The following is a 17,941-nucleotide window of genomic DNA, read 5'->3' as shown; positions in this document are numbered from 1 at the left end:
CCAAACTTGAAAGCCTCCCGCCTACCAGCATCAGCACCCCCCCCCCCCCCCCCCCTGCCCTGGACCACCACATGGCTGGCAGACTGGTGCCCTCTGTACCGGCAGAGACCTCCCCTCTTTCTTCCCTGCTTGAGTGGCACCCCATCACCCACAGCCAGCTACACGCCGTGGGCCAGAGTTCCGAATCAAAGCACAGCCGCTACCTTATCCAAAGCGTATACACACGAACCTATTAATTTCCGTCAAGTTAAATTACAGCATACATTGAAACTCCGTCGTTTACTCTTGAGCTGTACACTTTAATTATAATAAAATGTTGATCGGTATTGAAATAGGTTATACCTCATCTCTTCTGAATAAACCTGAAGATAAAAAAGTCACGGAAAAAAATCCGGTCATATGTTTTGTAAAATGATTTGTGTAAATCTATGAAATACAGTAGAGTATAGAAACGCATTACACTCCTGTGCATGATTTTCAATGCTGTGTACAGTAAGTGGGGCAGGTAAAATGCTTCGCTGACATACTGTATATTTTTTCCATTCAGACAAAACATTTGCCCAGATTTTTCCAATTTTTAGGGTTCTATCGTGCCTCAGTCGGTGAAAGCGGAACCCCGACAGGGTGGCTTTGTTGTCCGTCAGTCTGCCTCTGCCCGACTGCTGAAAACCCTTTTTCCCATGAACGGGTCGACGTCTCAGGCTGAAATTGATGTCACATACTGAGGTCTGGTCTGCGAATGTTTGTCTCACTTACAACTTGAAGCACCATATCTACGTGCAGTAACTGCTCCTGGATGTCTGATGATGGATAAATTCCGAAATATGTCATATGAGCAATAAAGACGTTCCTTGTCCGAAATTTGACTTTTAGCATCGCGACTCAGTCGTCTGCTTCCTGCATGATTTTATGTCACATTTATATTAGTGTAATTAAAACATTCTCGAAAAGCTTGGAATCCCCGGGTAACACGTAAAAATGGTGGACATTCTCGGTTCGAGGAACTGATGAACTACCTGTGTACATAATTAAGTTTGTACTACTCACATTTGGCCCTTTTTTATTTTATTTTATTTATTTATTTATTTATTTTTTTTTTTTACGTCCACTGTGTCACCACAGCTGGCTTTCACTGCCTCTTCTGAAGAAGCGCCAGTAAATGAGAGGCCAACATAGTAACCGTCTCTACATTTATGTAGATACCCCGCAAATCATCTGTCCGTGTGTTCTATTCTAAGCCACACAAGATAAGTGGCCCCAATTTACGACAGCATCAGTCCCTGAATAATTATACGCATTTCGGAGAATTACAATGAAACCATTACTGCAGGCAGTTTCACTTCCGAAATGCAGGTTTCCAGAGGTGGTAGAGAGCCCCTCTTAGACAAAGTTCTTATTGTTGTGGTTGGCAGGAGAGCCAACACCGTGTTACTAGAGGAGGCCGAAAGGCACGCGTTTTAGCTCACGCAGGCTGGCGTGAGGTCTGGAACATGACAGGGAAATTAGACTTTAGAAAAACCGACATGGCTGGTGGAATACTTAACTTTAATCCATTAATGGTGAACGTCGGTCTGACGGTTCATGCATCACAAGATCAATAGCAACTGAATATGGCGCCTTGCTAGGTCGTAGCAAATGTCGTAGCTGAAGGCTATGCTAAACTATCGTCTCGGCAAATGAGAGCGTATTTTGTCAGTGAACCATCGCTAGCAAAGTCGGTTGTACAACTGGGGCGAGTGCTAGGAAGTCTCTCTAGACCTGCCGTGTGGCGGCGCTCGGTCTGCAATCACTGATAGTGGCGACACGCGGGTCCGACGTATACTAACGGACGTCGGCCGATTTAAAGGCTACCACCTAGCAAGTATGGTGTCAGGCGGTGACACCACACTTATAATGCATCCCTTTCCGGAATTGTATCGTTCCCGATGTGAAAAATGTTTAAAAATAGGATCGCTCTCAAACCTTCCGCTTCACGGCACGCACAGAGCGATCCAGAAGCGTTCCAGATACATGGATCGTACATTGGGTATCGTACCATGAAGCGCAAAATTTCAAAATATTCTCATCTCCAAACTTGATGCACATGCAAACGATACTTTTCCCGACAGTGGTTCCTTAACAATATCTCATCTACTAAATCCCGTCTACAAACCCTAGAAGCCTGTAATAGGAATTCTGAAACACCATGTGCATTACAAAAGTGTAATACAAACCCATTGTGCCTTTTATGGAGTAAACCCCTGTTCTCAGTTAAGCTACTCTGCTGCAAAACACTTCTAAGCACTTTTGAGTTGCAAGTCATCGGAAACTTAAGAACATCTCGGATTGAGCAGAAGACTGGGGGACGAAATCAGCTGTGACATTTTCACTCTCAGTAACCAGTTCAAGGAAACGACATGAAACACGTACCTCGATGGCTGGACGGGTTTCTGTGCCGCCGGCCGCTCCAAGTGAGAGTCCAATGCCCGAAGTACTGTACCACCCCACTCGGTACATGTAAGGTGTTTACCCCCTCTAAGCAGGTCGCTTGGATTAGTATAACAATACAGCACAAGGATTGGCAGTATATGTGTTATGTCAACAGCAGCGTAAAATTTTAATGTCAAATATTGCGCAATAACTACCTACCTACAGGGTAATTACAATAGAACTAAACGAAAAGGCCGTTCCAGCACAAAAAGTCTCACAATGTGCAAAAATATTGTCAAATCTAGTCTCTCTCTCTCTCTCTCTCTCTCTCTCTCTCTCTCTCTCTCTCACACACACACACACACACACACACACACACACACACACACACACAGACACGCACACACACACACTGGTTTCCGATACCGTAAAACAACTGTATCTTGTACTATAGATTGAGAATCAGTTGTCATCAAGTAGTTTTGGTCTGTTGTAGTGGTTCACAGTACAATTATCTCGCCTGTAGAGTTGCATAGAGCGCTCCTGTGAGCATCTCTGCAGAGGTGCGAGTAACCTCTTCCGGTCCGTTTTCCTCCTGGAGTCTGTTACATCTGATCTGCATATGACTTATTTCTCTGACTTGCGTGAGATTCGATCTATCTGGATCATAAAGCACGAGCAAAACGAACACTTGGTTTTAAAGTGTAATATATGCGGAATTTTCGTTAACGTCTAGTAACAAGTTAGGTAAGGTACTCGTAGGGAAGATAGTACATTTACTGTCCTCTGATGGCTTGCTTGTGCATAAGAGTGGAAGAACGAGATGCGTATTTTTTTTTCAAATTTTCTACATTTTCTCGTAACAAAAGAATAGTAATGTTTCGTTGCCCCTTATTTTAGAGAATATAATCATCGAAAACAAGTCAGACTCGTGGTACTGTTTCCTACTCTTCAGAGTACTGTACTGCAATTGAAGTAGCAAAGTTTTTGCTACGATTTCATCAAAACGTATTCGTAAACGTTCTGCTCCCATGCCACGGTACCTTGCGTGATATTGGTCCATAACTCGGTCAGTAACAAAGATCTGAGGGTTAGATATGTGCTTCTGAGATACGGCGTTACAGTTATTTACTATCAGCTGCTTCTGCGAGCTACACTAAAGCCAACAAAGGCTCTCACACTATTCGCTTCTTTAACCACACAGCGAAACTGTTGCCGCTCATTCACGATCGCACACGGGCGTCCAGAACAGAAAATACAAATGTGACTCTCCCAAACCTTAAAGAGGAATATAAATGTGCTTAGAGGGAAGAATATGTTCAAATAACTTACGGGTTTGCTGCCGGGTGACGTCGTCGATCACCGCCGATATTTCGACAGGAGCACACCCTGCCATTCTCAAGGCACAAATACAAGGAAGAAAAAATGTGCAAGCAAATTTAATACCTCGATTCACAGAGGAGAAACAAGGAAGACACCACACACAGAACAAGTGTCAACACAACCAAAGATAACTAACATCAGAAATATCGATAGTTACTATTAATCAACAGGTGAGGTAGCACTAATTCTGTCCCTCTGTTTTTTGATGAGAGACAGAGCCGGATTCCAAGCAGCATTTAAACAAAATCCATCATCTCTGTTAATAAGGTTGCTTGATAGTCTGATTTCAACAGCTTCCTTAATAACACTATCTCAATAGCTGGACGTCCAAGCCAGAATCTCCGTGTTGTTGTATTCCATAGGATGACCGGCGTCAAGGTAATGTTCTGCAATAGCGGATGTGCTCGGCTGTTGTAAGCGTGTGTGACGCTTATGTTCAATACACCGGTCTTCCACAGTCCTGGTTGTCTGACCAATATATGACATGCCACAACTGCAAAGAATACGATAGACCCCAGCCTTACGCAAACCAAGATCATCTTTTACGGAAGCCAACAGGGCCTTAATCTTACAAGGTGGTCGAAAAACACATTTCACATTTCCGCAAAATACGGCCAATCCTGTTGGAAATGCTTCCTGCGAAAGGCAAAAAGGCCGTAGACTTAGGTGCCACTTCGTTGCTATCGTCACTCACCCGTTGCACAGAAGGCTGATGGCGCAACGCACGTTTGATCTGCCTCTCACTAAAACCATTCTGACGAAAGGTGACTTCGAGATGTGCTAGCTCAGCTGCCAAACTTTCAGGGTCTGAGATAACGTGGGCCCTGTGAACCAAGGTGCGAAGTACTCCTTCACGCTGAGCTGGATGGTGACAACTATCAGCTCGCAGATACAAGTCAGTGTGGGTGGGCTTCCTATAAACAGAATGTCCCAACGCACCACCAGTCTTCCCTTTGACCAACACATCAAGGAATGGAAGGCATCCATTCTTTTCCACCTCCATAGTGAACTGAATATTCGGGTGGATTGAATTCAGATGTTCCAAAACCTGGTTTAAATTCTCACTACCATGAGGCCACACAACAAAAGTATCGTCTACATATCTGAAAAAACACGCACACATTTGTGCCTTCAGAATGGTAGGGTGTGGTCCTGTCGAAATATCACCGGTGTTAGACGACGTCACCCGGCAGCAAACCCGTAAGTTATTTGAACATTCGATTCGCCGGGAAAAGTTAAGGTCTCACAGGGAAGAATATGTTTGCAGTACACACTTTACCCAGGACAGCGACTGTTTTATAATTCGGGAGAGGATAGTGTTTAATCTACAGCGGTACGCGTCGAAGAGGTAACGTTTGTTCCCACAATCAGTGTCCATGTAATCAAAAGTGAGCAGAGTGTGAAGTTACGTTTCGCCTAACGGAGAACATTTAAACATCCCCGAGCGCGATATATTCAAGAATTAAACTGTACAAATATTTAGAAAATACCCTAGAAGCATGCTAACCAGTCGCTTAACATTCCCCATGGAATGTAACTCAAATGATCTGCCTGGTATTGTTCATCGTTCTAAAAACTCTGATGCAGTTCCCACCAGCTAGACAAAGCCACTCCTCCCACTAAGCCAAATAGAACTGAAAACACGAAAAATATCATCAGAATGGCGGATGCATATTGAAACAGGGAACACCCCCCTGGTTTCCAAACCGCTGAAAGATAGCCATTGGCTGATACAGAAACCCACCTCCCAAAGATGTGAAAATGTCTCAACGGTTATATCAAGAGGTTCCTCAAAGAGCTTATTTCCATCATTAAGAGTTGAGTATAGCAGAAAAAACACGACGTGTAGCAAAGATGAGGTCACGATGTATGTATAGTGGAAGTGTAGCCGCTAAAATGAAATTGCTAAACGAACAGGCAACATTTACCTGTTCGATTACAGCTAAGTAGTCTATTTTCCTTATCGATTAGTTTTGGTTGTGAACTTGTGAAATAATGTGTGAAAAATGGAGAATAAATTCGAGACCTACAAAGATGTTACTTTATACATGCCCTTTCAAGTACGATTGAGACTCATGCTTGCCCTTACAGAAACACCTGCTTCAAAACAAAACCTATAAAAAGAAGCGACTCTACAGTGAATTAGTCTGTCTTTAAATACAGCAACCAGTGTGCTCTCTGTGTATGACGTCTAGAAATATCTGTTGCCCAACACACACAACGGCCAACTTTTAGAAAGGCGTTATTCCTGCTGTTACTAACATCAGATTCAACATTCACATCACAGTTGTGGTTGCTAAAAAATATAAGACAGAAGAAAATTTTGTAAAACTTATTTTTATTACAGAAAGTGATGATCACTAAACAGTGTACAACAGTATACAAAGTCCAATAGTAGGCGATGATGATGATTATGATATTTTAATATGCAGTTATAAAATACATAAAAGTTAATAAATTATCTCCATAAGGTAGTTAAAATAAAACAGTGTTTAAGTCTTTTCTAGAGTAGATATGTGGTTTTCACTGCAGTAATGATGAAAAAATGGGCAAGTAGTGAGGGGTCGTACTTGTTTCTACAGCATATTCAAAAAGTAAAGAAAAGTAAATCACAGGATTTATACAATAAATAACAATTTCATACGAATGCTAGGCATCGTTATACCTCTTTTACTTTTTGTGACTTGTTGTCGGACCTTAATGTGCAATATGCACGATACACTTTCTATCAGCTTCGAATTTATGTGTACGTCGAAGCCGGTAGCATTTTAGTTCGATAGGCGTTTCACAAATATGTAGAACTATCAAATTGTGCTAGCGAAGTACTTCAGGAAGTAATACTCTCAGAATAAAAAGTAGTAAAAATGTAAGAGAGAGTTGTAGTGAGCTGTAAAACTTATTGTTAATCGAGTAGCAGTCCAACATAGGTTTTGAAGTCCTTCTACTTGTAGTAGATATTATACAACAAACGTTATGAAACACGATTCTCAACTAACAGGTAACGCAGTATAAAGACATAAATATATCACATGTAACGTATCACAGATTGGCAGGTGCTGTGTACTACACAGACTACGAGATGCAGGTGAGATGGATCTCCGGGCCGTCCTTTGGCCACGAGCGCAGCAGTGGCGACGCGACGCTAGGGAGGGCCGGTGGCTAGGGCCAGACGCGTCCCTCCAGCCAGCCGAGGTGTGTGGAGACGCGCGTGTAGACGCCGGGCAGGGCGCCGCCGCAGGGCCGGGGACCGACGCTGGTGACGCCCACCGCCGTGTAGGGGGCGGAGCGGCCAGTCACCAGAGGGGCGCCGGAGTCGCCCTGGAAAAAGTAAACACGCCGTACTGAGGGGCGGTCTGTGGGCACGGCTTACTGGAGGAGTCTCCACTCGTCTGTCACTGTGGGACACATCACATACGATGTGTCTGGTCATAGAAAGTGAGTACTTACAACACAGGTGTCAGTCTTCCCCTGTGGGTCTCCGGCACAGATCACAGACGAGTCCATTCCTTGTGGAAATCTCTCCTTGTAGCCATTTTGGCATTGGGATAACGCACGTGGGTAGATGGTGGTCTTCAGAAGCTCAGAGCTCAGTCGCGTTCCTGGAACAAAAAGAGAGTAACGACTTTGTTTATTAGTTTTAAATTATGGTATGCTAACGGTGTGGTTTGTACCAAGTATGATGTGACTATCATATGTTCGGCAGAGGAAGAGTCAGAAAAGGTAGAGAAGGATGAACTGAGTGGATGTTGAAAAGTTTTTGCATATGAAGATATTCTGCTTTCAGTCTCAATGGATAGTTCTCCTTATAATGACAATGGATGCACATGCTACGAACACTGAATGTTTTCTGATATTCATTCATTTTAGAAGTTGTTAATCATACTGACACAATATTTCGGGTATGATATGAATAGTTTCCTTTTGAATTGAGGAAGCGCAAGTGACGATTTTTTTGGTTTAAAACAATAAGTGATAGATGATAATTGTTTGGATACGTTGAACTGGGAAAGATACAATGAAAGGGATATTTTGGAGCTCACGTATTTGAGAAGATATTCACTGGCATACAGTGCTGCACAGTGACAGGACTTCAGACAAGACGGCCTCCTTCACTCACCGGCAGCGTTCGTGGCGCCCCAGCCGGCGGCAGTGAATCTCGGCGGGTCTCCGTCCTGCGTGTTGAGACAGGCGGGGAAGACGGCGTCGCTGAACTCCACCCTCCTGTCCAGCCTCAGCAGCGCTATGTCGTTGTAAGACCGCCGCTTCCTGTAGCTGGGGTGCAGCACGATCTCCGAGATCCCGTAGTCTGCGCCGTCTGGTGTCGCCGTGAGGTTGTTCACTCCCAGGCGCACCGTGACTGGCCTTCCTCTGGAACAATCACACACAGTGATTCTCACAGCTGCTTTGACCGCTCTTGATCTACACTTACTGTATAGTTTTTATACTGCTGAGCAACAGTCATACAACAATTTTTAAATGAAAACACTGCCATTTGACTGTATTATTGTTTATAATTATAACGAAAGTACTGGCCTTTCATGGCGTTTGAATCACTTGAAAATGGCATAAAAGGCCAAAACCTGGGCCGTAATTAAGTAAAAAACAACAGAGTCAAATGACGGTCTGTTCATTTAAAAAAAAGTTACTGCATACTTGGCGCTGAGACACTGAGGTATCGCGTTTGTCACTTTGAAACGGACAGCGCACATGCGTAAATGACACATATCTGAACAAGCCACCAGGTAACTCACCATTTCATGATTAATTGCTAGGGGAGAGTGAAAATTGTTGGACCGTAAGAGAGTGAAATTAAGGTTAACTGCTCCCCTGAGATCGATCTCTGAAGGTTTAACATTGTGTTGATCTCCGACCGACAAGAGAGGGCAAATATACACCTCAAACAACAAGACATATACGTGTTTCTTGGACAGGGGAACTTGATGAATTGACTCTATCGTAAGTCAACGTCCCTTACTGTGGCCTGCAACGACTGAGCCCAAAGAGACGGCCATCGCGTAAACAATTCGTGTAGTGGAATATACTCGTGTCGTTATAGAGGTATGACCATCTTTCCAAAACTAACTCGTGACAGATGTTCAGAGCAATATGTGTAGATGGGAACGCTGTGTTCCCCACATTTTTATAGAAGCAGCAGAACAGTACTCACGTGACCCTGTTGGCGCAGCAGTGGGCCGCGGTGAGGACGAACTGGTCGCTGATGAGGGTCCCTCCGCACAGCCAGCTGAGGCCCTCCGTGTTGGGGACGTTGAAGCCCAGCGCCGCCTGCAACACAACACAGCCGTCTCAGAATATGATCTAGGTTTTTATCATCGTTGTAAGAGACAAACACAGATCCTACCCACAAACACCACCATGCATTTGTTAAGAGTACTACTTATTGTCTATAATATGTATTTGAAACGGAAAAACTGAGACCGAACGAGAGGGTACAGTTGTTTCCAATCTGGAGAATCATTCAGTAGGTCACCGGATCATATCTTCATCTGATCATACTGAGTCAGATTTTCTGTGGCTTCCCTAAGTCACAAATGCGTAATGCAAAAGGACACAGTTGAATCCTTCCGCCGGCCAGGATTGCCGAGCGGTTCTAGGCGCTACAGTCTGGAACCTCGCGACCGCTACTGTCGCAGGTTCGAATCCTGCCTCGAGCATGGATGTGTGTGGTGTCCTTAGGTTAGTTATGTTTAAGTATTTCTTAGATCTAGGGGACTGATGACGCCAGAAGTTAAGTCCCATAGTGTTCAGAGCCATTTGAACCATTTTTAATCCTTCCACTTCTGTATCCGGTTCGAATTTCCGTTTCCTTTCTAATGACCTTTTGATGTCAATGGTGTGTCAAACCTTAATAATAATTCGGAAGTATTAAAGAATCGTACATTAGTTCTAATATCGCCATAAAGCTCGGTTATCTTGCCACTGCCCCTAATCATATGCTCTTCGCCCCCCCCCCCCCCCCCCCTGCATTCCATTCCAGAGACGTCGACCGTTGGCGATCCCTCCTTGCTCTGACCGGGATTCCCGCTACATTCCATCCAACAAGAGACGCATTTTACTAACTTTTGGCAATCAAAGGACTTTTTTTTAACATTTAGCGACACTAATATTAGATCCAAAGATGCTAGAATGGTTGGAATGGCGAACGAAATGTGTAATGCTGTGGTTCTTCTGCCCCATAGATTGCTTACCATGAGAGAAATTAGGTGTTTGTTAAGAACAGAGCCTCATATTAAGATCCCTGATAACGATAGCAGGCCACTCTCCCGTACAATGTTACGTCTGATGACAAAGTTTAATTATTTAAGGCATTCATAACTAATACGGTTGCTACAGTAAACGCAGTGTAATCAAAGAAAATGGGGTCGATAACTTGTGTCTTGGTCGACAGTACGTGCAGAAATGAATATTCGCGTAAAATGGACGTAGAATAAGGGAAAAGATTTTCTGTCACTATTTTAGAGAAAGTACAGACGTTTAATCTTGATGTGTAACCACAATTCTTTGGGTGAACGCCACTATGGTGAATTATTCTTGCTTAAATAACTCGCAGAGAATAAATCAGTGTCGCTTATGTGCTTCATTCCAGAAATGACGTGTAATAAGAGAGCCATGAAAAGAAATCGTTGCACACCATTTCAGAGTCACTGCAGTAGAACTGATGTGCTATCGTTAGCAGTTTGTTGCTGTAGAAATTCTCCGTTGTCCATTCTACGAATTGCTGATTCATTCGATCTCGAAACATATCCTTGTATTACGTTATGACCAGTGAATTCACAATGACGCGATTCATGTAGTGGTGAACGTTCTTTTAAGATCTTCCGGACTCACCATATGTGGAAATTCATGCGGACCAGCCAGTTTCCCACGCAGAATGTAGTCTTCCAGACCATCCCGCATATGCTTGTAAGAACTGCACGCTGCAGATAGAGAAAAAATGTAATGTAATACACGTTACATATAGCCTTTCCACTCATGTAAGAGACCTCATTATTATGACTTACGTTAAGAGATGTATAATTTTCATAATGCAATTACCTTCAAAAAATAATGGAATGCAAGATTTTGAGAATATCATTGTTCCATTTCTAAATGGATAAGTTAGGCTGGTTGAATTATGTGAAATTCATCTGTTGTGGGCTACGACCCTTCTCTTGCTGGATGGTTATCACTTGTGGAGTACCGAGTCGCTAAGTAATGGAGGTTCAAACTCTCGTATCCGGTGCCATAAATGAAGGAATGCCGATAAACTAAGCACTTATATGACTGAAACTAATGTGTTTGATGTCATTACAGTCGTCGAATACTCATATATTTGTTTATATATTCTGTTTATTGATTGGTTCCAGGCGCGCTATTTTCTGGAAGTAACTGTAGACTGTTTGGTGACTAATATGGTGCTTGCATAGTGCTAGGGACACGAGGTATTTGCTAATGTGGGCCGCATCAAATTCATAGAAATTATGACTTGTTTAGATTCTTGTTTGAAAATACAGGGACGTTAATTTTTGCTGTGTTCTTTGGCGGTGTTCTTATAGACAACTGACGACTGTGTGAAGGGCTGTGATGTTACTGAATCCAGGAACGCGCTTTAGACTGTCTTATGATTCCATACTGAGTAATTGAGCGTGGCAAGAAAATGTATGACGTCCTGAATTCAGGTTAATGGAGTATTTGGAGAGAGAACAAGAGGTTGTAATTAAATGTGTCTGTCACGAGCGAGTCATCAAATAGTCGCACATTAGACACTAATATTAGATTACAGGGGATGGATGGCAAATGCTGGGCTTCACAGTAGATGGAAAAAAAAGGAACTGAGTATAAGTGTAGGCCGCTCCATTTGTGAGGGACAGGCTGAAAGCATTACAGAGGTGTTCTCAATACTTAAATTGGGAATTTTAGACCCTTACTTTCCGTAATTACACTAAAGCTTCATCCATAAAAAGCCACAAGTTTCATAAAACATTCAGAAACCATATTTGTGAATCAAAGCAAAAGGTTAGTGTTTGGTTTGTTTTGTTAGAATGTTTCACCAACAATCCACAGTTGATTCAGTTAAAATGATAAACAAATTAGCTCCATTTTTAGTATATATGCAATATGGTATAGTGTAAAGACGACTTATTAGTAAGAAAGTAGTGAGTCAGATGTAAAGGATAACAAATAAAGCAGCACGAGTGAGCAGTGCTGGTCCACTGTGTGAGTCCAGAGTAGTGGTGGGGGTAGAACAGGGCAGAGCAGAGTGTGCGGCGGACTCACCTGCCTCGCTGGGCCGCCGCTCTGCCGCAGGGAAGGCCCAGGCGTCGCCGCTGGGGATGTCGTTGGAGTCCCCTTCCTCCGCCCCCCACCTCCGCCTCCGGGCAGCAGACGACCTCCTCCAGGCCGGAGAAGCCGCAGCGCGGGGGCAGCGGCCGGCGCTGGTGGATGGCGAGCAGCGCAGCCGGGCAGTGGCGCACTCGGCGGCAGCTGCCCGAGGGGCAGGCGGAGCCCTCTGCGGACACCAGGGGAGTTACCTCCACTGTCAGGTGGGTCAGCTCAGCTGTAGCGGCCGAGTTAAGTGACGAGCAGACAGGGCCCCAGGACTCGTACTGCTAATACCGTCTGAGGCCGCTTCTGACTCTGGTAATATCCTTAATTGTACGAGGATGATTACCCACAGGTGTCTTCACGTACGTCGTAACCAGATGAAGTGACACATTAAGGATTAAATCTAATAGCACTACCAAACTGCACGAATGTTGTTTCATAAGTTCACAACACTCCGAGACATTTCCTGTAAGATTAGCATTGGGTGATTTTGTGCTCTCAATGAAATGTAATGGGCTGGCTAAATTTTCATCAAACTGGGACACTATCCTACAAGTCCTGTAAACAATGCGTTTGTCATCTTCCACAGTGTACTCATCACGAAGATGAACAATGGGCGACACTTGATCTCCGAGAACACTAAAGTAAATGTTGTGCTTCATCTTCTCACTACTCTCAATGAGCGGACCAAGCCGTGGTACGATAAACACATTCCAGATTTAAAAGAATCACCCCTGACCTGAAATTTAGTCTCAACATGTTATTGTTTACACACATAATTAAATCGTATGCGAACTCGATGTCTTGAATCATTTTTAGACGGAAAAATGACTCTTCAAACCACACAAGATGCCTCCACTGACCAACTGTCCAATTTTGGGTTGAGTGCCCCAGCGAAGTTGAGCTGTGTTAGCGAGGACCTTTAGAAAAGTACCCGACTGCTCACGTCCGTAACAAGTCGTTTTCTTTGCAACGCTCACTTGGTAAGTGCTACTAATGGAATTGCCTTCACTGACAACAACACTCCCTATCGCTTTTCAAACCGTTTGTCGTTGACAAGGCGGGATACTCGTGCAGGGGTCCCTGCCGGTTGGGACCTTTTCACGACCACCGTCCTTATGCCGTCTGTAATGGCCACGAGTGGTACACCACTCCCTGTAGACAGACTCGTAACTTCTCGTCGCTGTGCGAACAAATTGACAGTGTGGTCACGGACACGTTTATTCACGATGGTTCCTTATTCCCCTTGCATCGTGCCTTCAAATGTGCTGATACTACGCACCCGGTTTGCACCTATGCACCACTTTGCTATCATGACTTATGACAGTGGACAACGACGTGTACAGTATTCTAAACCAACCCGCGTTCTCTTTTAATGGGATAACTAATAATTCCTGTTTTGGACTGTAGTAAATCAGACTTCGCAGAAAACCGTTGTATTGTGTCATCTGGAGGAAGAGCATAGTTATGCTGCACCACGAATACTTTGAATACTTGTACCGCATAGTATTCAAATGCTTTGATCCGTCCATGTACATATAGCGGGGGGGGGGGGGAGTCTGGACAGCATTCCTTGTAGACACATTGCACAGTTCGCCTGGATATACCAACAGATTATCTTTGGTAAATTAGGATTCGTAGAAAACTGTTCTACTCTGTGACGTGGAATAAGGCTACAGTTATCTTGTAGTACCTTTTCGTCGAGCAATTGAGGGACATCGTTTTAAAATTAATATCTTCATCCACTTATTACTGGTGCTACGGAAGGCCTTAAGTACGTCTTACTCGCTATTTCGCGGAATAGGAAAAATATCTTCACATTGATAACCACAAGCAGACCTTAAAGTTCTACAGCGGATGTTATTTTACACTGATGACAGCTGCCTGGTCCCATAAAATTTTTTGATTATAGCAGCTCCTTAGGAGAGAACCGAGTTAGAGAATATTTCGCTGTGACCTGTCCTCAAGAATGAGAAGAACGAATGCAAGTAGGTCGAAATAGTGAAAGCCAACTAAAGTTTTGTGCATAGACTCACCTTGGAGGAAGAGAGGGCTAGACGTTGCAAATTCCAACAGCAGCATCAACACACAAGACACAGTAATACGTATAGCCGTTGTCGCCATTGTGTAAGTGCTCGACTGTCTGATTTTGTGGACTGAGTTATGAGTGCTCGTGAGGCGTGTTATATAGCGACGGTGGAGCAGAAGAGGAAAATCGTGGGCGAAGGCAGATGACGCGCGTCATTTGGTTGAGGGGGGAAGCGGGGAGGGGGGAGGGGTCCCAGGCCGCTGCTCCCACGTCCTGCCACCGCAAGACGCGCGTCGGGCGCACGGTAACAAGCGAGGAAGGAAGGAAGGAAGGAAGGAAGGAAGTAAGCTGTGACCGATGCCCGATGTTCCGGGCCCACATCGCTCTTTTCGTCTATTCTTACACTTCCTTTTTTTACTGTAATTATCCCGAAAATGCACGTTCGTCAAACTGCATGGCAAGTTATACAATCTGCACTGGCACTGATCCTGTGCAATACTTTCATTCTATGTAATGTGTCGAATCTTCGACATTCCTTAAACTCTCAGGATAACTCGTAATCACTTTTGTGGCTTGATATATAACATTACTTGAATTTCATAGTAACACTAGTACTGCAGTCTTGGTCACAGAGGGGATAAGCGGGACTGACCGACCGCCGTGTCATCCTCCTACACTCGATGGAAATGGCTTCATTTGGGTGCAGTATGAAAGGATGGAGCGTCATCACACCGCACTCCCAGCCATTGATGACTTTGCACGTTGTTGCCGCTACCAAAGGGTCACGTACCTCCTTAGTCCAAGTTGTTAGGTACCTCCTTAGTGCAGTGTGTCAGGTACCCCCTTAGTTGGTATCACAAGGCTGAGAGCGACCCTCTGCAATCCTCCCATCACGGAGAAACCCCTGGTAGGTTCGGTAATCGAACCCCAGCACCCCACATGGCAGTGGTCAGCTAAGGAGTCCACTTAGCTACAGAAATGGGCACGTGTATTTCGTGGCACACCATATTTCACGCACTGTTACTCCAGTACTGAGCAATCCAGGTCATCCTAACAGGTTTCACCATTCTTCGTGCAGTCCCATTTAGAAGAAGCTTTGCTGTAATACATTCACAAATGTGAGGGGCAAATTAGAAAACCCAATGGACCGTCAAGTACTCTTATCTATATTCATCGAGTATAGCGTCATCCAGTTGCACATAATACATGACATTGGACTTATAAATTATCTTCCACAGTAATTAGTATCGACTAAGCAGATTTCATAATAAACTTATGAAGAGTAGCAAAAGAATTCAGTTACATACTAAAATAAGACAGATTCATATAGCAAATAAAATAAAATACGTGCGTAAAACATGCTCCTATTGGAGCACAAAAATTGAGCATGAGTTCTTTGTTTATTTAAAAGACTCGGACTGAAAAGTGGGATACCAGCCGCCTCATTTTACATTCCTCAGCACCTTTAAAAACATTCCCACAAATTTCGGCATGCGAACATAATCCCCCTTCTTTGCGCATGCAACTCATCTTATACTCCCATAAGCTCCCCTGACTGTAACTCATTCATACCTACTAATACACCACTGGCCATTAAAATTGCTACACCACGAAGATGACGTGCTACAGACGCGAAATTTAACCGACAGGAAGAAGATGCTGTGATATGCAAATGATTAGCTTTTCAGAGCATTCACACAAGGTTGGCGCCGGTGGCGACACCTACAACGTGTTGATATGAGGAAAGTTTCCAACCGATTTCTCATACACAAGCAGCAGTTGACCGGCGTTGTCTGGTGAAAAGTGGTTATCATGTCTCGTGTAACGAGGAGAAATGCGTACCATCACGTTTCCGACTTTGAAAAAGTTCGGATTGTAGCCTATCGCGATTGCGGTTTATCGTATCGCGACATTGCTGCTCGCGTTGGTCGAGATCCAATGACTGTTAGCAGAATATGGAATCGGTGGGTTCAGGAGGGTAATACGGAACGCCGAACTGCATCCCAAAGGCCTCGTATCACTAGCAGTCCAGATGACAGGCATCTTATCCGCATGGCTGTAACGGATCGTGCAGCCACGTCTCGATCCCTGAGTGAACAGATGGGGACGTTTGTAAGACAACAACCATCTGCACGAACAGTTCGACGACGTTTGCAGCAGCATGGACTATCAGCTCGGAGACCATGGCTGCGGTTACCCTTGACGCTGCATCTCAAACAGGAGCGCCTGCGATGGTGTACTCGACGACGAACCTGAGTGCACGAATGGCGAAACGTCATTTTTTACGATGAATCCAGGTTCTGCTTACGGCATCATGATGGTCGCAACCGTGTTTGGCGACATCGCGGTGAACGCACATTGGAAGCGTGTATTCGTCATCGCCATACTGGCGTATCACCCGGCGTGATGGTACGGGGTGCCATTGGTTACCCGTCTCTTGCTCGCATTGACGGCACTTTGAACAGTGGACGTTACATTTCAGATGTGTTACGACCCGTGGCTCTACCCTTCATTCGATCCCTGCGATAACCTATATTTCAGTAGGATAATGCACGACTGCATGTTGCAGATCCTGTACGGGCCTTTCTGGATACAGAAAATGTTCGACTGCTACCGTGGCCAGCACATTCTCCAGATCTCTCATCAATTGAAAATGTCTGGTTAATGGTGGCCGAACCACTCACTACTCTTGATGAACTGTGGTATCGTGTTGAAGCTGCATGGGCAGCTGTACCTCAACACGCCATCCGAGCTCTGTTTGACTCAATGCCCAGGAGTATCACGGCTGTTATTACGATCAGATGTGGTTGTTCTGGGTACTGATTTCTCAGCATCTATGCACCCAAATTGCGTGAAATGTAATCACATGTCAGTTATAGCATAATATAATTGTCCAATGAATAACCGTTTATCATCTGCATTTCTTTTTGGCGTATCAATTTTAACGGCCAGTAGTGAATATCGCTGTACGTCGCACATACCCATCCACCCCCGGTTGCAATTTCTCACTCACTCATTTAGCCCACCACGTTGTCATTATCTCTTTGTGTATCTCTGTCATTGTCTTCGTTCTACCCTACCACTGCTACTACAGTCTCCTCTCATTACCACTGTCTCGCTCTTGCTCTTTCTTTCTGCCAGTATGTCATTCCTTCCTTTCTACTGTTGCTGACTCTTCTAACTCTCTTTATGTCTCTCTTCCTCGTTGTCACCATCATATTCTCTGTCTCCCATTGTCGTTGAATCTCGCGACTTCCACTTCCTCTTTCTCTTTCCCCGTCCCCCATCCCTGGCATTGTCTCATTCACTCTTTTCCTAGCACTGTCTTGTCACTGTGAACTATGTTCCACTCCCACTGTGTCCTTCTCTCTCACATAAACTGACAGCGTCTCCTTCGTTGTTTCTATAACTCAGCTGCTCTATACAACTCCAGTACTTATTACTTTTCTGTTCTTGCCACTGTCTTCTCTCTCAGGATAAGAAAGCGCGAATACGTTCGCTTCCCAAAATATCCGGGAAAATTTTTAAAGGTGCTGTGGAAAGCGGAATGAGCCATCTGTTTTCAGTCAGAGTCGTTTAAATAAAGAGGAACACATTCGCATTTTTTGTGCAGCATTAGCATTTTTCCGCTGGTTCAGTTCTTTTCCGTGCTACTGCAAGATATGCAACTTATATGAAACCTGTGACCGGATATTACGTGCAAAAAAATGTTGCATGTTCTTCAGTAGTCTATAAGCAACGAATTTGTGTCACACTGCATTTTGCGTATCTATTTCACATATAAAAGTACTGTAACTC

At 44.3% G+C, this 17,941-nt stretch overlaps 1 protein-coding gene across 1 annotated transcript; it reads right to left on the bottom strand.

Annotated features, from left to right (window-relative positions):
* Window positions 1-7,296: 7,296 nt before the first annotated feature.
* LOC124795548 (serine protease persephone-like) lies at window positions 7,297-14,238 on the bottom strand (the record flags this gene model as incomplete). The annotated part of the gene is made up of 7 exons (XM_047259620.1): window positions 14,151-14,238; window positions 12,067-12,298; window positions 10,846-10,895; window positions 10,639-10,727; window positions 8,960-9,075; window positions 7,910-8,160; window positions 7,297-7,391 (listed from the first exon to the last, which is right to left on the bottom strand). Coding segments are annotated over exons 1-7 (921 nt in total), but the record flags the coding sequence as incomplete, so codon positions are not given.
* Between the last annotated feature and the right edge of the window lie 3,703 nt (window positions 14,239-17,941).

This window comes from Schistocerca piceifrons, chromosome 4 (genome assembly GCF_021461385.2).
Source record: "Schistocerca piceifrons isolate TAMUIC-IGC-003096 chromosome 4, iqSchPice1.1, whole genome shotgun sequence".
Classification (NCBI taxonomy): Eukaryota; Metazoa; Arthropoda; class Insecta; order Orthoptera; family Acrididae; genus Schistocerca; species Schistocerca piceifrons.
The sequence above is the reverse complement of the archived record's forward strand: the minus strand, read 5'-3'. Positions and strand labels throughout refer to the sequence as shown.